At 46.4% G+C, this 24,164-nt stretch overlaps 1 protein-coding gene across 1 annotated transcript in view; it reads right to left on the bottom strand.

Annotated features, from left to right (window-relative positions):
• LOC135395658 (uncharacterized) overlaps positions 1–24,164 on the bottom strand; it is a 72,914-nt gene that overhangs the window by 39,911 nt on the left and 8,839 nt on the right. Inside the window, exons 3-5 of the mRNA XM_064626757.1 lie at positions 23,617–23,688; positions 23,481–23,528; positions 9,968–10,110 (exon numbers count right to left, since the gene is read on the bottom strand). Coding sequence (XP_064482827.1) covers positions 9,968–10,110; positions 23,481–23,528; positions 23,617–23,688 — 263 coding nt within the window. The remainder of the gene's footprint in view (positions 1–9,967; positions 10,111–23,480; positions 23,529–23,616; positions 23,689–24,164) is intronic.

The following is a 24,164-nucleotide window of genomic DNA, read 5'->3' as shown; positions in this document are numbered from 1 at the left end:
GGCTCTGCTTTCAGTTTGTGAGTAGGGATCTCGCAATGTCGCAACGTTTCTAGCCAAGAAAGAATTTTCCGCTGCAGATATGGGTAGCTGCGGGCTGTCTCTCAGCAACTGTCGCTAAAGCACACAATTGAAAACTTTCACGTGCTGACCAGGAGAAAGCTTTTAATGAAGTTTTCGAAGGTTCATTGTCGTTTTTGAATTGTTCTCTACAATCTGAGCTGACTTTTCCCGGTGTACTGAGGTATATCTCACCTATTTTCTGTGACATGGAAAGTGCAGGGCGGCCGGGACTAACGCGATGGCAATCATTGAACTTCACACAAAATGCGGGGACACCTTGAAATTGCGTAATTATTTGTAGATATGGGTTAAATGTAGGAGCATACTAGAGAGGATAACGCGCTGCGGGTTTGGCATTAAAGGAACCTGGTTTTCGCGAATGCAGAGTACTCTGCAGGAAATTGTTCTCATGATCCCTAGCTATCGCACACACGCCGACTTTTACCCGGCCCGGACTTTTACCTTATTCAGTACAACCGGAGCGCAGTTACTAGACGAAAAATAGCGGTGCGTGATCGCATGGATAGAGGCCTTCGAAGAGGGCTTACGTCATCGCCATCCAATCCTCTCCGCCAACTATGAACGACGATGAGAACACACCCCGCGGTGCCACGAGGGTGCATAGTTTCGGTTTCGACAACAACGACGTTGTAATATCTGTTGCTGAAATGAATTGAAATATGGCGAAAGGCAAGTTATCAGCGATGAAGGGAGACGTTATGCGACACACACAGCGTCTAGGAATCGTTCGGCATGTAGCAGCTCGTCATCGAGAGAGACATTTTCTGGTGAAGAAGTTCAGAGAGGAAAACGTTCTCTTATAGCCATGCTGACAGTCAACGGCTATATTACATTTCTCGTAGGATTCTGCGTCAACGGTTAGATAAAATATTGTCTCCAGATCAAATAAAAACATATGTCATGGCGAAATATGCAAGCTTGCTCGCAAATTTCGTAGTTTGCTCGTAAAGGCGTGGCCGCCAATCGGCAGCATGCGGTGTGTATGGTGTCACGGCAAGTTCGCCTCGGAGACGGGACGTAGCAGCTATCGCTCGTGCCCGTTGTTGTTATAGAATATATTTGCTATTTCAACCATTTTCAACTTCATATTTCGCATAGTGAATGCTTTACTACACAGGAACTAACTAAAAATGATCATAGGCTTCTCAAATATCCTTCATTCATTTAAGAAAGCCTTTTACAGCGGTAGATGTTACAGGAAGGTGTCAGGAAATCGATGTGATTGTACCTAAAAACCCTCGGTTTCCGTGATCCAAATCAACTTAGAAAACTCCAAATGAAAGCGGTTTCGAAATACTCCGAGATGTGTACACTATCCCGGAAAGCGTCTCGATTTTACAGCGTTTCCTGTCCCGCTAGTGCCACGATTTTGGTTATATTTTTGCCCCGGTAATCCCAGTTGTACATATCCCAACTTACTTCACAGATGACAGTCCAGTAATTCTCACTCAAGGTAGTTGTGCATATATCAGCAGTAAGAGTGTAACATACACAGTCCGCAGACAGCGGTTAGCGCAGAACTTCGCGTTACGTAATTGTAACCGGCCTGTAATTTCTTTGACGGACCATGTGTTCCGTAAGTAGCACAAATAATGATAGCACAACAAAGTAGAGCAATGTGAAAAGTGCAATTGCTCCCTCGATCATAATCCTTCAGGTCACTATTCTTTACTGAGTTGAATACATTGCCTCCGCGTGGGATTCTGGTCCAGCGCTATCTCGAATTCAATAGAAATATTACAAAATGGGGCTGTCTGATTAATATTCGGTAATTACAAACGCCAGAATGACGACAGAATTTCAATCGGCCTATGTTTTCCACTTGCCCAACAATAAGGCACCAAATAATAACCACCTAAGGCACTCAAATAAGGCACCTTTGTTTGTTGGTGTCATTTTTGCTGTAATACTATCAAATGATTAATTTGCTTTATTATTTTTGTCCATGTGGTCTCTGTAAATCTTTGTACCTGCTCTTGTTAACATTGTACTGCTGGTTAACCATTTCCCTATGTATTCCGTCAATCCCCCTACACTTGTTGCGGTGAATCATCTCCTTCCATCGTCATTCGTGTAGTTGTTCTTAGGCAACTAATAAGTCAATGAATACATTTCAAGGTTGCATAATACGGCAACTGTCCACCTACCACCCTGAAACGAAGTAAGCGGTCTATGTTTATCCTCTGGTTTATCCCTGATTCCCTAAATCCGCATTTTCCGCTTCCTATATAGCTGATACTATGCACGAGAACACACAGGGTCCTCAGGATGTCCTTATAGTGTCATCATGTATCGAGGTGTATCCTTAGAACGTCCTACGGATAACAGTCGCGGACTGTCCGTGAAGAGTAGTCCAGATTCGTCTTGAGCCCGCCCCTGTAGGTAGCTAGCGGGGCGAGCAATAATACTTTGTTTAGTTTACCTGCTAAGGCTTCCTAACACATTTCTTTTGTTTTTTTCGGCCGAAGCTGGGACATGGACATTTCTCTATCTAGAGAGTGTTCCAACGCAAAACTCTCTGCCTCCAAAAAGCTGGACTATCTATGATACCTGGAGCATTTCTCGTAGAAAGGACAGAAACGTGCGATTCTGTTGCAGTGCAAGAAACATCGGCTTTGAAATGATCCAGAGCTAATACTCGCAATACAGTTCCTCGCTTCGAGTATTTTTTTTTCTTTTCGTAATCGAAAGAAACATGGACAGCTCACCCGTCGTTTTCTCTCGCAGGCGAGCACGGCTCTCGAACTAACGGGAGGCCGATTTATAAGCAATAAACAGGATCTGTTTTAGCTTCGGAAGAGAATAACACAGAAAACAGAAGTTGGCACTTGTTTCTGTGTAACTCCTCGCTGTGCGTCCTGTAAAACTTTGCAACGCGTTTTGCAGCTTATCCCTTTTTATGTTATACGACAGAAGGACATGTCTCGTTCGGGTCACACTCCTGAGTTTTTTTTTTTTTATTGTGTGAGTGAGAGCTTACTAAAATAGGTTAAGAGAAAGGAGGGGAGCGTAGCGTGAGACCGGGAGAGGAGAGGGAAAGAATACTGTATTGCATGCGTTTTGCCACAACACTAAGAAGATTAGTCAGCAGCATGATGCGTCAGTGGTGTAGGCTAATATAGGCTTTATAGACTGTGTCGAGTTTTTAACGCCCGTGTTGCGGGAAGAAGCATGCAGGGGATTTTGTTGACTGCAAAACATGACTAATGTATGTATGTAAACAGTCACTGTCGTGTGGATGATGCTATCATGGCCCCCTGGGAATGTGGGTGAATGATAGATTAAGACAGCATGCGCTTGCTGTTCGGTCGGCCCCATCTGGCCATTTTGCAGTTCATTGTAGCCGCTGCACGTGAGAGCCGGATTTTGGTAAGACTGTTCTTTTGGGGGATACTGGCAAGGCCCTGGTAAGAGAGATTATAGAGGCTCATGCGATTGTAAAGGCCGAAGATAATACTTGTATCAGTCACGCTTCTATCGCTCTACCAAAAAGAAAGCTCGCATTCTTTGAGAGGATTGTATCGGGAATCGTGAGAGGAAGCAACCCTGGTGTACACGTATAAAAGAGCACTCCAATAAACGAGCCACCAGTCTGGCTTTCGCAGTCAACTCAAATATGTAGTCTGATACATGGTGTGAGAAGTGGGACCTGCCCGTCCGTGAGACCAAGAAAAGAGCACGTCGAAAAGCGATAGCCAAGTGAATCGGAATGGAATTTCTCCCGCCCACGGAGCCGTAGATTCTACTGGAAAATGCAGCGGAAACCTGGAAGAAATTCAAGCAACGGCTCCTGCTTTGCCTGTAGCAAACGGAAACAGAGTCCAGATGAAGTAAGCAAAAACCTGCAATTTTTCTTCACTTGGCGGGTCCGGAAGCAATCGACGTGTTCACCAAGTTCAAGCTTGGCGATCCGGAAAAAAATGGATTTTGACGCACTGATGAAAAATTTTGAAGAATATTGTACACCGAAGCGGAATGAAACATATGAGCGCTATGTGTTTTAATGTCCCGTGCAAGCGGAATGCGAACCTTTCGAAAGTGTCCTGAGGGACCTGCAGCTCAAGTCTCAAACATCCAGAAAAAGTGGCAAGCGCAACCACTTTGCGCTGTGCTGCAAGCAGAAGGTCACATGTCAGATATATGATGAGAGGTCTGAAAGTGAATGAGAAGAAGGGGCAGGCGACGACGTGGCTATTCTCAACCGTGAGCGTCTGCAGTTCTAAAAATGCTCAGGAATGGGTGGAAACGGCATGCGTTGGGGGTCGACCAGTGGAGTTCAAGATTGACACTGGCTCCCAAGCCAACCTTCTGTCGCACTCTTTGTATAAGAAGATAGGAAGTGACAAAGCAATCCGGGTAGATTGTTTCGTCCTTAGGAGATACAGTGGCGACATGATCAAGCACCTGGGAACTGTGAGGCTGACTACCGTATGTCGTGACAAGGAACAGCATCTCGACTTTTTGTGGTAAAGAAAGAACGCTGTGCGATTCTGGGTTTGCAAGCCTTCGAGCAGTTTGGAATGCTTTCAAAAATTCAAAGTGTAACTGGCAATGACGATTTGCGTGCGCAGGTTTTGGCTGAGTCTCCAGAAGTGTTTCGTGGAAATGGATGTTCACACCAGCAATACAAGATCGTACTGAAGGAAGGGAGCACGTTCTAGCTGATGCGCTGTTACGATCACCGGCTGCAATAATACACGGAGACACACAAGATGTTGAGGTTCACGCGGTAAAGACTGTGGAAGCTGTTGTGAGCAAGCCAGCATTTGAAAACTTTTCTTCGTTTGGCAACTACTCAAGACAGTGTTCTGCAAAGTGTTATTCAGTGCATAGAAGACAACGTGCCCGTAGGAGGCGAATTTAGGTCGCGTGCTTCGGAACTGTCGGTAGTGAAAGGCCTCCTGATTAAAGGGTCTACGGTCGTTATACCACGTTCTCTTCGCAAGGAAATGCCCATGAAAGTGCACGCCGGCCACCGGGGGTTTCAAAAGTGTATAGCGAGGGCCCGTATGTTGATGTATTGGCCACGTATGGGTGCTGACATACAATAATTCATTGCAAGATGTGAAATATGTAAACGGTTCGCTTATCTTCAACTAACAGATCCTCTTCAAATGAGAACTCCGCGAAAACAAACTTGGTCGCGCGTTTTTTTGCTGGGCAACAGTTTCTTGTGGCTTATGATGACTATTCAAACTATCCGGAGGTCGAAAATCTTCCTGATCCCACCTCACAGAAGGTGATCGAGAAGAGTTCGAGTATGTTTGCTCGATACGGTATTCCCGTATAGGTGTGCTCTGACAATGGCCCACAATTTAACCGCAGACAATTCGAGGAATGCTCTTAGCGCTACGAGTTTTCACACACCACGTCCAGCCCACATTTTATCCAACGGGCTGGCAGAGAAAAGGGTGCAGGTCGTGAAACGACTGTTAATGAAGACCAAGCAAGCTAACCAGGATTTTTGGCTGGGCCTCCTCAATTACAGAGTAACCCCTGGAAGGCGGACCGTCTCTGATGGAGCTCCTCATGTGCCGAGGAGGAACATCACTGCTGCCAGATTTCAATGTCTGACGTGCAGCACCTGTGAAAAAACACGCCCAGAAACAGCGGGGCCAACCACTTCCTCCTTTGAACCCAGGATCAAGAGTGCGCATCCGTGACGAAAAACACTGGACGACCAAGGGCAGGGTAGAAGGAACTGCGGGACCCAGGTCGTATGTGACGGTCACCGAAGATGAACAAGTATGTCGCCGAAATCAACACTTGCTACAGACAGCCGAGCCGTTCACAGGAAGACGATAACAAGATGACACAACATCTACAGCCACGGACATCCCCGCATCATCGTCCATGCTACGGACTACGGCAGAAAGTCATCTCTTCAAGAACTGGAGTTCGAGACCCCATTCGAAGATGACACAAGACCCACGACAGCGGACAGCCCACCAAAGAGAGTCTTCCAGGCCATCCAGGCCACCAAATAAGCTACACTACGACCGAAAGTTTATCCAACTATCCAGTGTAACATTTTCTTAATGTTTTCTTTAATGTTTGCGTTCATTTATCGCAGTGATTTTAACCATATCTGCTTACCACATTTCGGCTGTCTCCTCATTAAAAGAGGGCGGATGCATCGGGAATCGTGAAAGCAACCCTGGTGTACACGTATAAAAGAGTACTTGAATAAACGAGCCAGCCAGTCTGGCTGTAGCAGTCAACTCAAACGGTGTCTGGTAAAAGGATGTTGAGGTGTCAATGTTGTTCCCTTTCCTGTTGTTTTGTGGCCTTTGTCCGCTTCTCGACGTTCCTGTTTCTCGTGTACTGTTTGACGCGCTGCCATGTTGTTTAGTTAAGGGAACGGACAAGGAGATGTGGAATAAGTTTGCTTCGTGTATGGAATGCGAGCAGTCGTTGTGTGTGCGATGCACCCTCTGTGCATAGCACGTGCTTTTCCCGGTTTGCTCTGACCAGGTGGAGTTCCAACACTGGAAATTCACACAATTGGAAGCACGAGCGAAAAATAAAAACGGCGAACATTACCGGCCGTATACCGCTATCACATGGGCTGATTTAGTGCAATTTTCGTGAAGTGCACTCCAACCAAGCGAATGTCGCATTCACTTCGTGCACGATACACGCCTTAAGTGTCGGTTAAGCAATGATGGTAATTACGATATATGAGAATAAACGGCGGCAAAAGTTTTAGCGTTGCACCACAATACCTTCCTCAGAATGTTTCTTTTTTTTATGTTTAGAAGCAGCTTCTGTAAATGTTCCTCGAACACTAAACCAATTGACTACAAACGCATGCCAAACGAACGCCGCCAGACGCTGCGAGGTTCTGATATGCGGCTACCACGAGTGATAAGTTTCTTCGTCACAATGTACCAAGATAAGGATGATTTAGAAAATACTGGTTTAAAAATATTGTGGTGTCGATGCCTCTCGCGTTTTCTCAATCCTTTTACCTGTGCCACAGAGCGTGCCGTCGGTCACCCGAAAAGAAGCGAAGTGAGTATGGGGAACTCACTAAATCGCTAGGGTACTTTCTGCCTATTGTCACTAAAACATGTCCTGTGATAGCATACGAATGACAGTACGTGCAATTGTCACTTGTTGTTGTAAAATTGTAAAGAGACACTATATCATTCCGTCTGACCGGAGCATTACTCATCGTGCGCATACCTCTTCCCGTCTTACGTATTCCGCTGGTTTTGCCTCAAGGAAATTGCCGAATCATAAACCATTGCTCCTAGGAGCGAATGTTTTGCACCTGCTCTGCCAGTGGAACATTCAACGGCTGACACGATTCTTTCAATAGAACAGCTGTCATTATCCGCGTTAGAAATTTTGACCAAGCTTTGGATATGGAAAACTCTACACACAGAAATAGAAACGTGACACACAGAGAACGTGTGTATATCATCTTTCAGTGTTCCTGTTTCTCGGTCGACTTCATGAACCAGCTTTCCTACGCCCAATCCCTTGTACAGTAAGTTGTGTTTTTGGTGCGTTCCTCAAGTTCCTCGTAGTACCAATAGATCGATTCTTGTCTGAGGCGTTTCACTGAAGGCACGCTTTCGGAAATTTATCAAAATGACGTTTCATTCTGTTATTACTGCATGTCATATAAACAGCGGTGAGATAGAGGTAGCATGCGGAGTTTGAGGAACACACAATGCGAAGAGCACAACACGAGACTCTTGTGTTGCCCTCTTCGTACGGTGTGTTTCTCAAACTCAAGGAAATGTTACCTGTTTCTACAGTGCACCAGCTCGGTTGCTCTATTCTAACATGCTCGTCAGTGATGAGATTCTGAATGTGGTCGTCTCGCTGCTGACCTGCACGATGGCTGTGGAAGACGTCAGAGGTAGCTGTGTTACGTTTTCCTTCCCATGTGTAAGCGGCACGCTGTAAGAAATTTGAACCGCGAATACAACTCTAAATTAACCAGTTGGAAGCTCGTCATGTGACTGACCATATTGGCGTAGTTCCTTCTGGACACATTTCGTTCACGCTTTTTCCTTCAGCGTTCTGCGTGACTCCCTAGTGTTTGTTAGCAACATATTACGTGCACGATTGGTTAGAAGTAGAAAGATTTCTCAGACAACCGAGAAGATGACGGCTGAAGGTCCACGCACGAAAACCTCAGACACACGAAGGCTAAAAAACAACTCTTAGTATAGTAGGGGTATAAGATGAAGAGATATGAAGCGGGGAGAAGAAGTCTCATAGATAGCTCCTTAGAAGATAATATGACGCCTGATATCCGATTCATTCAACGGTTACAAATGAATCAAACAGGGAAGAACACTCCGTAGCCGACAAGGTTGTTTTACGGTTTTGTTTTTCGCTTTCCTTAAGGTACAGTTATTGCCCAAGAGTGAAAGCACAAAGAGCAATCTAGTGCAGAGTGCGACATTCAATTAGGGCATAAAAAAACGACAAACTACGAAGTCGCGAAGCACCCCGCGAGGACCACAGAGAATTCACTGCTGTCAGAAGTTGCCGTCGAGAGAATCGCCAATTATTATTATTTTTGTTTTTGTCGATGGTCTTATGGCAAACAATACTCGTGTTAGTCTACATGACCGGCAGCTTAGACGATGAAGGTAGACATTGGAGTTCCTGCATTTATGGCTTCGTTTATGGTCACGGAGCCGGTGATTAAGACATCGGGAAGTCAGTTGCACATATATCGTCATACAGGAGAAAGGGTGTAGAGTAGACAGCACTGTTGTAGTGCGGCATATACCGGTTGTTTCACGAAGGACCCCAGACTGGATAGTTCGTAAAGAGGTGACACCATCGAAGAAATTTCTTTTTGGCAAAGATCCTCGGGACATGGCCCATGAACAGAGTCGTGAGCTGCTCATATGCATCCGCTCACCAATTAAGCAAACTTCCTAATTTTTAAAGTTTACTTTGCACGCTCCTAAGCCCAGTGTTTTACGTATCGGCACCTTCAGCGAAAAATATTCAGCGAACAAAACACGAAGGCATCACGTTCATATGGAATGCCATACATACCAGGGCGTATCTTGCTGCTGTTCCTAATGTTCCGTCGCCCGCGTGTTATGAACTAGTCGGATGAACACGACATTGACAGCCCGGTACCTGATTGAAAGAGCACATTGCTTCGCTGCTCCGCACAACACATATGTATACCGAAACCGATTAATTGCTCGAAAGAATCATTAAACGTCGAGTTTTTTTTTTTCCCTTGGAATTTTTTCTCGCTGAAGGTCCCCATACAAAAAACAGATATACTGTAGATGTGTGAAGTAAAATTGAAAAATTGGGATGTTTATTTTATTAGTGAGGGTATCCAAATGAGCCGCTGACTGCTCTGTTCACGGCCGATGTCACAAGGATCTTTAACAAAAAGAAAGGCCCTCTTTGGTGCCATCTGTTTACGAATTATCCAGCAGAGGAACCTTCCTGAAACACCCGGTAGAGCAGACGCATTCCTTCTGCACTTGACGTTAGGTGCTCTGGTGCTTTTTTGCACAGTCGGGTGGCGCATATTTGGTTGGTATCGTATGCTTTGGTGCATCTAGCGCAATCGCCATCGTCATCATCATCATCATCAAATCAAGTTTTTTTTTTTTTCCTGAAATGGTAGGACAATGAATCAACAAGTAGGATGCGTGCTAGTTCATGAATTCGGGACAAATCCATTTTGTTGAGTTCGGGGACCGGTGAACCCTACGAAGTGGACTCAATCAAGTCTCTCGTATCCATTTGCTTAAAACAAAAATTACAGAGTTCTATAGCTTTCACAGCAAGCTCTATCATGAAGATAACCTCTCCCACAATGTCCCAAGCATACCTTCCTTTTCTCTCTACGCATTCCCACCATAAGCACATTTTTCACACTTACCAGATTAAGCTGGCTTTGTGCATATATCATAAATTGTTCCTTCGATATCGTGCTGTAGCTGCGATCACCGACGAAGAGGACTGTGATGGGACGTGTTTCTGCCAGTTCAGTCAGTTCTTCGTCGGTCAGAGGACCCCTCGTAGCTGTAATTGAATATAAAAGCATCAGTGGCACTCGGCTCATATTTACGTGTTACTCTAGCTCCTATTTGTTTGTTATGTTGCATATTTCGCATGTCAAGTGGGCAGAGTGCTGAAGGTACACCCGAAAATATCTTTTCTACACCGTAGGGCACGTTTCGGTAAACATGTTGCTAGCGGCTATTACAAAGCTCAAAGATCTTTCTTGTTAGGTGCAATTCGAGGCTTACAGGCCTGCAAAACGCGGATTGGGCACGACCGAGATGAAGGTTAAGCGCGCATTGTGAAATGGATTCAATGGGAACTCTGTGGGGCCAACGTGCATAAACAGTTGTACAAGAGCAGAACATTTGTACTCTTCCGCCGTTGGTGCAGGATTCGTTCTTAGGCAAATATTTGGATTTTTCATTACCGGAAGTGAATTAGGCGATTGAATGGCATTTGTTACGAGTTACATTGATGCATTATAGATTTGGATGGTACTGATTACAACTAATCGATACAAATTTCTATTGCCAACTAGTAGTTTTTCAGTTCATTGGGTTTTTGTAATCGTATTATTAAGTGATCGGTATGTTTTGCGTCAAAAGGCGCATAACGACTGTTGCGGTGCTAACCGATCATACTGAATCGCGCGCGCTCCCAACCCGCGCACCTGAAGAGAGAGAGAGAGAGACAATATGGGTGTAGTGGCACAAAGGCGGCAAAGGCCAAAGAGCGCCATAGCTATGGCGGGTTTGTGAGAGAGGAGGGTGAGAGAGAGAAGAGGATGAGAGAACAAGTGAGTGGGACAGTTAAAAGCTACCTACAAGTATGAGCGATGCGATGATCCAAGATAAGAGATTTACATGATGACTTAGGTGACAATGGCTATAAGCGCACTGCGAATAACGTCACTTGAATGAATGAAGAGTTCCTCTCCAGCTCTGACGACGAGTCAATTGCGGTTCGGTTCCCAGTCGAAGTTCCTAGCGTCATATGCTACTGCGGACGTACGTGTGCTACTCGGTCTCTGCAAGCGTCTGTTGGAAGTTACGGCTCTTCGTGGTACGGACGTTTGTCATTCAGAAAGATTCACTTTCAGGGGTGTCTCCAATTTGGGAATCACACCAGTTGTCGAGTGGACAATTGGTAGCGATTGTAGGGAGCACAGAGTGTCAAGGTTCTACGCTCGTTGATCCGTCCGCAACGGATGAGAGAAGTCCCATCGAATATTTGCAACAGACGTGACCGGGCATTAAGCAAACGTGTAAAACGTCATTCAAATCGTCATAAAGTGTCATTCCAGCTCAAACGTCCGAGGTCGGTGGCTCGACCATCAGGGATTTCGACGAATTTTTTTTGTTTTTTGTGTGTGTGGTGTTCCCCTTCACGTGCACAAGACAAATGCAAAGTATTTCGCTCACAAAGCTAACCCCTTCTTCGGTAGGTGGCGCGAAACTTCCTCGTAATGAGCGAAACCTTACTCCATTTGCGCGCCTCCTGCGTGCCAACTGTTCAGCGGATCGGGAAAATTTAAGAGAGATGCGCTTGAAAAAGGGTATGTCTATTTGTGAGCGCGTTTCTAGCGCTTTTGAACCTAAAATAAAACAGAAGAACGTCTGCCGAAGTTGCGCAAAACTTCCAATATTGATGATTTCTTTAGCCGCGGTACGCTTCACACATCGAAACATTTTTTGTTTGGCTAACCCACATATCTAGGCATTACCTCAAAAAACTTTAGGCCCCTAGCTGCAGCCGTTTCTGAAATAAAAAAATCCCAAAGTTCACTTTTTCCACAAAAATGCCCAAGTAGAGACGGCAAAAAAGCAAACTGCCGAACAGCCGAGAACGTCGAGTGTGGTATCACACTGTAGATCAATGTATCTAGTTTGCAGGAATAGAAGATCTCGAGGGTGTTTTTCTTTGTTAGGGATACACAATTTTTTTAGGTAGAGCAGTGTAGAGTCCACGCCGTAAGTGAAGTTTCCGGGTTCCGGGCGCTCCCCCCCCCCCCCCCCCACCTTCCAAACACTTGGCTGTTCCACGCTTCTGCTGTAGTATAAGTGCTTGCGAATAAAGGAAAAGTGCCGGACACCGAATTTATGGCACCGTGGAAGCTAGCGCGACCTCAAGGTCGGTCCTTCGGATCCCCAAATTCGCGGGGCTGTGCAGTTCGCTATGCACTTCACGATGGAAAGTACATCGGTCAGTAACCGCCGAGAAGATCTGGGAGATGAGAATGCAGATATTGTCCAAAGATGCTCATTTGGACCACAGAAGTGTAGGCCTTTCTACAGCATCAAGAGTATTCAGCTTTCAAGTCTCACGGAGGAACAGCAGTTCACAATATCGTCTCGATCTCGGCGCAGCGCTGAAATCATCAACGAAATATGTGGATACCACTACTACTTCTATACTAGTAAGTACCCGTTTGCAATATCATCCAGAAACTGCGCAGATCCTTTTGCAAATCATAGAAAGAAAGTTCGGGGCACAAAGAGCATTTCCGTCAGCTTTGCCCGAAGGTTGACGTCAGTCGGCCTGGCACCTGGCGACAAGCCTTGTATAAATGTCAAGGAAAGCGCCTCTGAGAGCGTCCCTGTAGATTCTCCTTCTGCTGCAACCCATGACGAGTCCGCGTCGAACGGCAACAGTCATTACGATACAGGCAGAGGATCGTTAGGTGCCTTTAATGTTTCCTTGGAGGCTATCAGCGAAACTCCCGTGAAAAAGAAGATCTATGACACAGAGAAATTTACGCCAAGAAGAAACTGGCTAAGATTCATGCCAGTGCTAAGTCTGTAATAGAAAAGAGCCTCGGAGTCAGAGTGCCTATTGAAGCAACAGACGAAATGCGTGCGCTAGGTGACGACCACAAGGCGTTGCTCTCGCAGTTGAAAAAGAAGTACCACGAGAAAGAGTCTGTCACCAAGCGCACTTCAATACTACACTTTGGCACCTGCATCATGGTCTCTACGTAAAGTGATGGAGTACTTCGGAGCACCGGAGAGAATGGTTAGGAGATCTAGGGAGCTGAAAATTAGCAAGGGTGTGCTCGCACAGCCACTTCCTCGAAGGAGGAGACCACTACCAGAAGCCATAAAAGTCAACGTACAAAGCTTCTATGAAGATGCCGCAATAACATACTGCCTCCCGGGCAAAAAAGACGTTCTCAAAGGGCACCAAATGAAGATGCTTCTAGTCAACCTTCGTGAAGCATACTGTGAGTGGATGCAACGCAACCCGGATGTCAAGCTTGGGTTTTCCACGTTCGGATCCTTACGTCCGCCGTGGTGTGTACTGGCAGGCGCTCCTGGGACGCACTCTGTCTGCGTGTGCTTGTACCACCAGAACTTGAAACTCATGTTTGCTGCAGTGGGAGTGAGGCAGGAGTATAAGCACTTCTTCGAACTGATGGTATGCAGCATCACTAGCGAAGAGTGCATGACAGGGACATGTAAAAGTTGTGTAGGTGTCTCAAGGGTTCGAGAGAAGTTGGAAGAGGATGAGATACTTCGTTCTGACTTCTGGGACACTGTGTCATTTCAACAGTGGGTACCCGGAGCCCAAATTAGTCTTCAGACGACGGTCCTTCCAGCAGAGGATTTCACAGAGCTTCTATTGTCCAGACTCGAGAGCTTGAAAGTGCACCATTTCATCAGTAAAGAGCAGTCGAAATATTTATCAGCCCTAAAGGACGACTTGCCTGCAAATGAAGCTGTAGTCTTACTCCACTTTGCTGAGAACTACAGCTTCATCGTTCAGGACACCTCCCAATCCTTCCACTGGGAGAACACACAAGCTACGATTCATCTGATCGTGGCGTACTTCCGCACTACTGACAACCCCACCCTCCAACACAAATCGTATGTTATCAGCTCAGATTATGTGGCTCACAACACAGCTGCTGTGCATCTGTTCCTGAGGACGTTTCTTGGTCACTTTTTGATTATCCACAATGACATAAAGAAGATCCACTACTTTACTGATGGAGCAGCCTCCCAGTACAAGAACCGAAAAAAACTTCGCAAACATCTGCCACCATGAAGAGGACTTCGGTGTGCCAATATGGGTGCGAAAGGAAAAGGTTTGCAAAGAAGAAGAGATACTCGGAGAACGGTTCCGGAATACTCTTTCAGGTCCAGGTACACGCAACTACCACCATTTTCAACCGTTGTCGCAGACGCACCTGCGTGCATCGTTAACATCAGCGTCAAACAAAGGCGATATTTTCCGCGTTTTATGGTAGTGTCTTACCTAATTTGAGGTTCACTGTGAGATGCAAACTTCTAGTGAAACTTTCCGCCGAGACTCAACATAGAAACATGCGATCCGGTGGTAATTGTGCGTGTTATACTGAACTCAGTCATAATTTATTTGATATTGTCGTTGTTGTATGTTGAACTCTTAAGCTCCGTGTTTCCCGTGTCTTTGCCGGGAAATGTCTTGCCACTTGTAATATTTTTATGCATTAGTCATTAAGGTATATATGACGCTCAGCAGTTAAGAGCTGTGGGGCGAAAGGAGCGCCGGGAACCCGGAAACCTCACTTACGGCGTGGCCTCTACACTGCTCTAATTTAAAAAAAAATTGTGCATCCCTGACAAAGAAAAACACCCTCGGTATCTTCTGTTTCTGCAAACTGGATACATTGATCTACAGTTTGATACCACACTCGACGTTCTAGGCCGTCCGGCAGTTTGCTCTTCTGCAGTCTCTACTTAGGCATTTTTGCGAAAAAAGTGAACTTTGGGATTTTTTATTTCAGAAACGGCTGCAGCTAGGGGCTTGGAATTTTTTTGAGGTAATGCCTACACTATGTGGATTAGCCGAACAAAGAAATGTTTCGATGTGTGATGCGTAACGCGGCATTAAAAAATTATCATCAATATTGAAAGTTTTGCGCAATTTCGGCAGACGTTCTTCTATGTTATTTTAGGTTCAAAAGCGCTAGAAACGCGCTCACAAATAGACATACCCTTTTTCAAGCGCATCTCTTTTAAATTTTCCCGATCCTCTGAACGGTTGGCACGCAGGAGACGCGCAAATGGAGTAAGGTTTCGTTCGTTACGCGGAAGTTTCGCGCCACCTAGCGGAGGAGCGGTTAGCTTTGTGAGCGAAATATTTTGCATTTGTCTTGTGCACGTGAAGCGGAACACCACAAAAAAATTTCGTCGAAATCCCTGATGATCGAGCCACCGACCTAGGATGTTTGAGCTGGAATGACCCCAAGACGAAAAGCCAATGTCTTTGCATTCATCGGTCCAGCATTACTTTATGTGAATACAAAAAGAAGATTCTGGCCACGTTCTACCTTACAGGATCAACAACTCAGAGCTCGCTTTGCTCAACAAGTGTCGTTGTTATCAACAATGCCTTACGTATCGCCGAAGCCTTTCTTAAAGCAGAACGAGAGCCTCGTCAACACGAACAACACCCACACATCCACACATATCATGAAAGTGCCAAGTGGCTATATCCGGAAACACGAGAAATATTCCATTGTGGGGTGATCCTGTAGTTGCACAAAGGAAAGCCGTACAGTTGGTTTCTAATTGGTACATAGCGAACGCGTGCGCAGAAGGAAAACTTCTCACGCGTTATATGTCCGTCGACAGGTAAAGACTACTAGAGGCAGGACGAATCCACAATTTCACCAATCCGAATCCAAAAACGGTTCCGCGACTCCACCACGCCTACGATTCTGGAATCTACTTCGTAAATGTAAACTAAGACGTAGTTCATCGACTGCAAGACAAACTCCAGAGTATAAATTGTTTCAATAAAAGTAACAAACGATCAAAACCGAAAGCATATTGCATTTAAGCACGGAATGGGACAGTTCCTTTCCGAACTCCTTCAATCCAGAACAATGCAACCACACACTAGAGAGATCTATTTGGCTTTCGGTGGACACCGGAGGCGCAACCTTTAAAAAATATACAAATAAATAGCAGGCAAAAATATGAACTGGTTCCAGAATGATTCCAGTTGAATGGGGATGGTCCCGGAATGGTTCCAGTTGAATCTTGATGGTCCCAGTTGGATTCGCAAGTGGGTGGCTGGTTCCACATTGGTGAAATCAGTGGTACCACTCAGGCCTCAAACGGTTCCAGAACGTACAGGAGGAGCCTGTGGGAGCCTGTGAGTGGGAGCCTCACAGGTACCATTTTGTTCCCACAATGGTCAATTGAACCACTTGAGATTCCAAGCTGGGCAGCTTCCCCCTTTGAGATCCGTTAGGGGAAGAAGAGTCCACTCTTGCCATATACCCTTCTGTTTTTTAGCCGTTATTTTGATGTATTTTAGCACACGTATGATCTATATTTATTTCATTTTATCCGTCTACGTCTTCGATAAAATATATTCTGTAACTTCGATGCGTGCTCATATTCTCATCTAAAGGCAAATGTCATAAAACGTACCAGCAAAATGTCAAAAGACACAATCAAAGGATGACACACTCCGCCAAATAATTAGAAGTAGTAAAAACAAGAGGTAATTGCACGGGCTGACCCAAAGCAGATGCAATAATTATGAGGGCGCCGCGGTGCGGCGGGAGGCTTTCAATTCAAATTCGAACGGCGGGCTGGCGGGCCGCGGGAGGGCGAGAGGCGATAGAGAGCAGAGATAGCGTCAGGCGTCAGGTGGAACTTAGACGCGTCGTTGCAAGGTCGTTTTTTCTCTTCGATTGCCGTGGCAGAGATCGTGCATCTCCTGTGCACTATTTTCGTGTTTTTAATGCGTTTTCTAAAGCCCGAATCCCATAACAAGCGACACGCGGCAGATACACGCGAGAAGCGACAAAATCGACGTCACTGCCGCCACACGAGCGTCAAAAAAGCTCAGTCGCGGCTGAATATTTCTGCATCTACTCCCAGTAGATATTTGTAGCATGTCGCTGAGTTCGTTGCCTGTTGTTTGACAAAACCAGCTAGATTTGACGGCGTGAAACAAGAACTGAACGCGTGGGCAAGGGAAAGGGTGGAGAGGGCAACCAACAAAAGTAGCAGACGAAGAAGTGGGCGGGGCGTTAGGAACTTCAACCGCAGCGCCACTGCGTTACGGCGAATATTACATAGCACCTTCATTACAAGTTCTCCTCGTTTTGACGAATGAAATACTATTTTTGGTATATTTATGGCAATTTACAACTTAGCTCGAATAAAATAAGCAATGCTTCTCCAAAAACACCATTTCTCCGTGACGAAATGTCGCTGCTCAAATGGACCAGGAAGTCGCGCCATGACCAGACGCGACAGCGACAAATTCTGCAGCGCGTCGTGTGTCGCTTGTTATGGGGTCCGCGCTTTAGACAACGTGATGACAATGAGTCATGTGAAACATATTTGCGATATCTCGGAGAAGTTTCGACGCTAGGAAGACACGGCGTTCGCAGGAGAACCGGACGATGAAACGCCAAACGGACTGCACAGAATGCTTCTTCCGATGTTAAGAGGTATAAGTGCTTACCGTGGTGCTTCGATTACTACTGATCATATGTTCTATTTCAGGAGCTAGAGGAACCTGAGAAACATGGTGGTATAAAGATTAAGGATCGTTTGGGTGCAGAGGAAAAGTGTACATGCTGCGACCTACATGGACGGAGGTGTCATCTTCTCTGAGAAAATACATGTGTGAGGTGGTCAACAAAACGCCATGGTCCCTGTTGTCCGTGAGTGCATCGCAAATTCAACACAAGCACATGCCTCGTCTAGACGCAGTGAGTGATTACCCGTGTGCGACTTAGTACGTGACAGATGTATCGATTATTTCTTTATTCTTAGTGTATGCTCATAGCAGAATAAACAATATTTACTTGGCTTGTATGTCCTTTTCTACGGATTACTTTCTGTCATGCATTCAGTGGTCCCGTCTGCTAGGTAGTCGGATTCGAGACCACTTAGCAGAGGGGACCACTGGATAAATTCCATTGGTTCCACTTCAAGTGGCACCACCGTGAAAGTGGTTCCACTTTTAACTGGTCCCAGCCAGTGAATGGTTCCACATCCCAAGTGGTTCCTGTCCAATGATCCACTTCGAAGTGGTCCCACTCCAGATTTTTGCCTGGGATGTGCTTGGTGGATCCAAAAGATCCGATTCGCCGTTTTGGGCACTGCGATTCGAGGATTCTATTGGCCATCACTAGTGAGCACAATTAAAACTGTGACGACATTTTTGAGATGAGGATGAAGTATTATCGTGAATACCACCGCGACAGAGGTTCAACTAATCGTCGACACACTATTACTGCATAATCTAATGGAGGAATGTCTGACTTGCGAGGAATGTCAACCGGAAACAATGAGTGGATAAGATTCTGAGTCATGCACCACAGCGATTGGTTCCGATAGGCACCGTAACCTTATCAAAGGTATACTAAAATTCACTACTGCCATGCGCCGGAGGACATTAAGCCCACAAGCAGACGGATCCTCATGTAACGATTTTTAAGCATAAAGAAGTTCCACTATCATAGCTCTGCCAAATAGTTGGTTCTGTATGCGAACCACAAGCCATTTACCGCAACTATCCGGTCACTGCGGCAATCAGGATGCTCCGTTGGGTTCTCACACTCCTGGCTTATTCTATAGAGAATCAGTACAAGGCCACAGGTTCGTTAGAACAGGAAATCACATACTGCCAAGACTTCTGCTGTGTGTAGGTGGAACGCCCCCTGTTCCTTCTTGTTCCTTTTTTGTACGTTTCCTTCCAGGCTCAAAATGTGTATGGACCGGCAGAGGGCTCACGACTTGTATGTGTTTCGATACGAAGACTCCCAAATGACGTCGTTGGCGACGATTACATTGCGATAACAGTTGCGATGGTTCCTTAGAACGTTCCCGGAGGTTGCATCATCGCTCTGTTTGGCCGACTGAAGGCTTTCCACACAAGCAGGGAACGGTCTTTAACTGCGAGGTTCTCACACGGCTACGTTGAAGACTCACAAGAACGGAAACGCAGGTACGGGTGGTGGGACGGCTACGGTCACTATAGCATCACTCTTTGCGGTTCAAGGAGGTACTTCTTCACTTGTTTGTAGACAACTGACCAATGGACCAACTGGGTAAAAATGAATTCAAGCGAACCTCTAACGTCACTTCGCTTCCCAGGCCTTGGACAGCCCGCTACGTTATGATTTCCTCAAAAGGAGATCACAAAGGAACCAATGACTCGGTGACTACCTACATGGCGGAGATAAGGACGTTGAGTGAATCCTGCATTTTTGGAGACTTCAGACGCCATGTTTCGTGATCGTTCGGTCTGCGAAGCAGAGATGAGAAAAGGCTCTTGCCGGTCTCAAGCTTTCACTCAAGCCCCCTCTCGAGGTAACCCTTGCAGGCGGCTCATAACTTCTTCGTCTGTTAAATGATCCACAAGCAATGTTGTGCGGGACACGTAAACAGTTAAACGAATTCCTCAGCGACACAGAAAGGCGGCAAAGCATTCTGCGTAACGAACAATTCGTTGTACTCGATGTGGAGGTATGCACGGCAGAGAAACTAGCCACTGAGATGGAATAATCATAGCACTTTTATGTTGAATTCAAGATGTTACAATGATTGACAATGTTTGAAGATGTTACAATGTTTGTGCCGTGCGTTAAACAGAGCACTATATCATACACATCGGGAGAATGCCAACAGTTCAGTGCTTTACATTTACCTGTTATTCCAATTTTTACTCTCCTTTCTATTCGACCTATATACTTCAGCCTAATTTTTGCCGGGAAGTCCGGCGAAGTAGTCGGTGCGGCACCTGGCAAGCATTTCCGAATTTACCAGGGATATACGTCATGTGCACGGTTTGGACAACAGTGCTGCGGACGTCCTCTCGCGCATTCAATCCATTTCTGCGCCAGGCACAAGTCGGTGACTCAATTTCTAGCCACGCTATACACGTCACTGGTGCTGTGCGAGGACCCTGTCCCTGCCAGACAAACGACTGTCATTTGTGATACCAGAACATGCGTTAATCGACCATGCGTTCCAGCAAATTTCAGGTGGTCCATCTTCCACTCGACGCACGCCCTTTCCCATCCTGGCATGCGCGCTAATCAAAAGCTTATGACACAGCGTTACGTCTGGCCGTGCATGAATAAGGATGTTTAGGACTGGGTGAAGACCTGCATCCCTTGTCAGCGCGTGTCCACTTCAGCCGTTTCTGCCACTTCGCGCCCGGTTGGATGATGGCCATGTGGACATGTCGGTCCCCTCCCACCATCTTAAAGGTGCCGATACATCCTAACTTCTGTAGAGCGATTTACGAGATACCTCGAAGCAGTGCCGCTGACTGACATAAGCGCCCAATCACTCACTGAGACTTTTGTCGCATCGTTTGGATGCTCCTCCATCGTGACCACCGACCGCGGACGGCACTTTCAGTGCCCTCCCTTCACGGCTCTTACGCAGCTGCTCGGAACTCGCCACATCCACACGACTGCCTACCGCCCTATGTCGAATGGGCTAGTCGAACGACTACACCGTCTGCTGAACGTGACAGTCACTGGCCGCGCTATCCCCGCGCATTGGAGACAACACTTCCCTTCGCATTGCTGGGCATCTGAGCATCCAAGAACGAATATCTAAGCTGTAGTTCCAAGGAGTTGGTGCACGGTCCCCGGTCCGCCTCCGAGGTGATTTTCTCACATCGCAGCCCGCTGAGCCCCATCATCATCGAGCTGCCGAGCCGCGTACATTGACAAGCTCCACGACTTGTTCCGGTCCATCCTTCCGGTTTCGCCGCGCATGCCGGCACGGCGCACCGCTTTCGTCAGCCAGGACCTCCAGAACGCTTCGCAGGTGCTCATCGGGCTCCTTACCCCACACGATTCCGGACCGTAGATGGAGCACTCCCCGAAGACCGTCGTCGTCAGCCTTAAACACGACACAGTAGCTCTGCATCACGTGAAGCCAGAGCACGTCTCCACCGTCATCCCCTCTAACACATACTCTGAATTTCGCATTCCTTCAGCCACACTGAAGCCCGAGGCCTACACAGCCGAAACACTGTGACATGGTCCCTTTCTTCTGACTGTCTCTAGCCGGACGACGCTCTAGAAGGGGGAGCCCTGTAGCAATTTAGGACGCCATCAACATGGCGACGACGCAATAAACATGCACAGCACATACCGATGTTCCTTGTTATCTGCTAGGTACCTACAGACAGTGTCACAAACGACACTCTCAGACTGCACAAAGGTACTCTCAGATAGACAAAGATGGTCTGAGCATTATATTCGGTGTAAGGACACTCTTCGAAATTTTGTAGCGGAGGACTTTCCTCCAAGTGACAGATCACAAGGGTTCGATCTCAACATTTGCAGCAGACAAGAACATCCCTATACTAGCGGCTCCTAGAATGCAACATTATATGCTCCGTACCAGCAAGGGTTTCAGTACATCAAGTGCCGCAATACAAAACTGCATAGCAACGCAAATGCCTTGTCACGACTTCCCCGCTCCAGTGAAGAACTTGCACACGTAGATGACGCTGAAATTTTTCAACTACAATACGTTTACTGCATACCTGTGACGTACAAAGAAATTGCCTGAGCACAAGAAGGACCGAGAACCGTAAGAACTGAGCCGTGAACTCAAAACTGGCGTTAGCAAAGCCAAGAAGTGGACCAGGGGTGGTGAAGAGTCCACGCTGCAACAGGACTGCATCCTTCGAGCACAGAGTGTCTTAATTCCAGAGACATGTCGCAGCAGGGTCTTAATGGAACTGCACCGAGGGCACTTCCTGAAGGGTTCAGTAGGTATAGCTTCCCAGGGAGTGGACTAGTGAGAACGGATTTCGAAGGCTTTCTAAGAATGGGTATTAAACACAGGGTCACAGCCTCGTTTCACCCAGCAACAAATGGGCAAGCAGGGAGATACATTCAAACCATCAAGCTGGGCTATGCAGTGACAAACCTTCCGGACTGTTTGCAGGACTTGGTTATGAAGTATCGACGGACGCCAACTGCGGCTACGGGGAAGTCGCCTGTAGCATTGTTTCATGGCAGAGAAATCCGCACACTGGTAGACATGGTCAAGCCTGTGAGGGTTACTAAAAAAGTGTACAGCGAACAGGCGAGATATGACAAAGGCGTATGCTGCTATGGCCGCGTGAAGAAATGGACTGTCCGCGTAGTGTTAGGTCCCCGTAACGTCACGGTGCTAGTAAGTGCTAAAGTTCGGAAACGGCACATAAATCAAATGCATCCTTTAAGCGAGAAGGTCACATTTAGTAGAGGTAAACGCGTTAGTGCTTCTGTGGCTTGAGTTGGACATGTGTGACCAGGAAATAGCTCGTAACTGTCAGCAGAGAGCATGTTCAAAAGATCTTGCATCTTGTGATCAGAGAGGACTGGTAACTGTAACCGGAAGTGCATGGTCAGTGACACCACCGGTCAGGCTAACCTATTAGGAAGGGAGGAATGTCACCTGCTTCTGATAGCAGTAAGAATACAGCGCCTGCTAGAACTGAGGCACGAGAGAGAGAGAGCATTCCTAAGGGTCTGTGTCTGGGTGTGGATTCTGACAGGCATGTCAAGATGGCAACGGGCGTTGTCTGTTAAATCGTTCTTGCCAACAGTCCCTACTCCTTCTGTGTAACTTGGTTAACACCAATGAAATCATACAAGAAAACTCATGCTGCACTGACATCACGACCCTCGGCGTCACGAGTGGGGCAGCGCACGAGAGGTCACGTGCTTACGGTGTCCAATGGGAACGACACAACTCTGAGCTCCGTGAGGTCAGCTCTTTGGTCGATAGTATCTTCGAGGGCGTGTATCTGGCTAAGTACGACACGGAGAAGAATAATTCTTTTTTCCTCATTATTCAGTATGTAATAAACCGCCTGCATGAAAGTGTTCCAACTCATTTCATCACAAACGCATCAGTAAGCGCATCAGTTCTTCGATGGACAGTGGAACGAAAGAAGAATGCAAATTCAGTGAACATGAAATGGCGATCTCAGTGTTCATCGGGAGCTGGAATCTCCATGACGTCAGCTGCCACGCCGTGTCGCGTCTTCCGGTGATGCAAAACAAAGCCATCAAATGCGTTTCTCTGGAGTGTTTGACTGACAACCAGGATATTTAGGGTAATTCATTTTTCAATGTTACTTTGGCGTTATGAACGATGGTATTCTTTCTTCATGCTTAAAATTCAATCTTAAAATTTGCATCATGTAAATACCCGAGTCTAGGGAGCACCAAGGGACAGACACAACACCAAGTCTCCTTTCGTCTTCCCTAGATAGTGTCGGGGTTCTACACTATGAACAATGTTCATGAGCTTGTTGCTTCTTAGCCATTTTTTCATTGTCTTAAAATCTGGATGTCAATATTTTCTCTTATCCCTACATACGCAAATGTTTCAATTGATGTTCATGCTTACTTGTTGTGGTGGTTGTGCTCTGTGCAAGCTTTGGCGTCGTTGTATCCTCTGAGGTTCATTTGGGATTAAATTTTTGATGTTAGCATTGTCTCTGATCCTTAACTCTGCAGACTTCTCAATTGGTGTTAATACTTACGTGTTGTGGTGGATGTGCCATGTGTGACCTTTGACGTCGTCGATGGGATTTGATGGTGGATGTATTCTGTATCTGTTAAGACGAGCAACTCTGAGAAAAATCAGGACTTGTAGCAAACGAATCGGAACTGTTACAGAATAAACGTTGTCGCTAATTTTGAATCCGAAACAGAAAACGGTCTGATCCGTCACGAAATTTGTCACAAGGGACGAAATGTTGTTCGGGAAACCATATTTTCCGTTAAGATGGCTAACAGCACGTCAGAATGATGGTCGTAGAAATGGAGAGAAATTAGTAGAGGAAGGCTTTTAGCAGATCTGCTTCAGCAGACACATGAGGGACAAACGGTGTATCACCTGCATGATTCTGAGCGGATCTCTCCCTCTAGTTAAAAGTGCTGCGCATTCTCTTGACGCATTCTCTGCACTTACGGAGAGCCGCCTTGTGGCTATGACTGTAATACATGGAGCATGAAGCCATTAAGGTGCACTTTTCAGCACTAAAGCGGACAGAGAAAAAGGGTGATTAGCTAGATCGTGATACCGACT

This window comes from Ornithodoros turicata, chromosome 1 (assembly GCF_037126465.1).
Source record: "Ornithodoros turicata isolate Travis chromosome 1, ASM3712646v1, whole genome shotgun sequence".
NCBI classification, from domain to species: domain Eukaryota; kingdom Metazoa; phylum Arthropoda; class Arachnida; order Ixodida; family Argasidae; genus Ornithodoros; species Ornithodoros turicata.
This window is presented reverse-complemented; position numbering and strand designations above follow the sequence as displayed.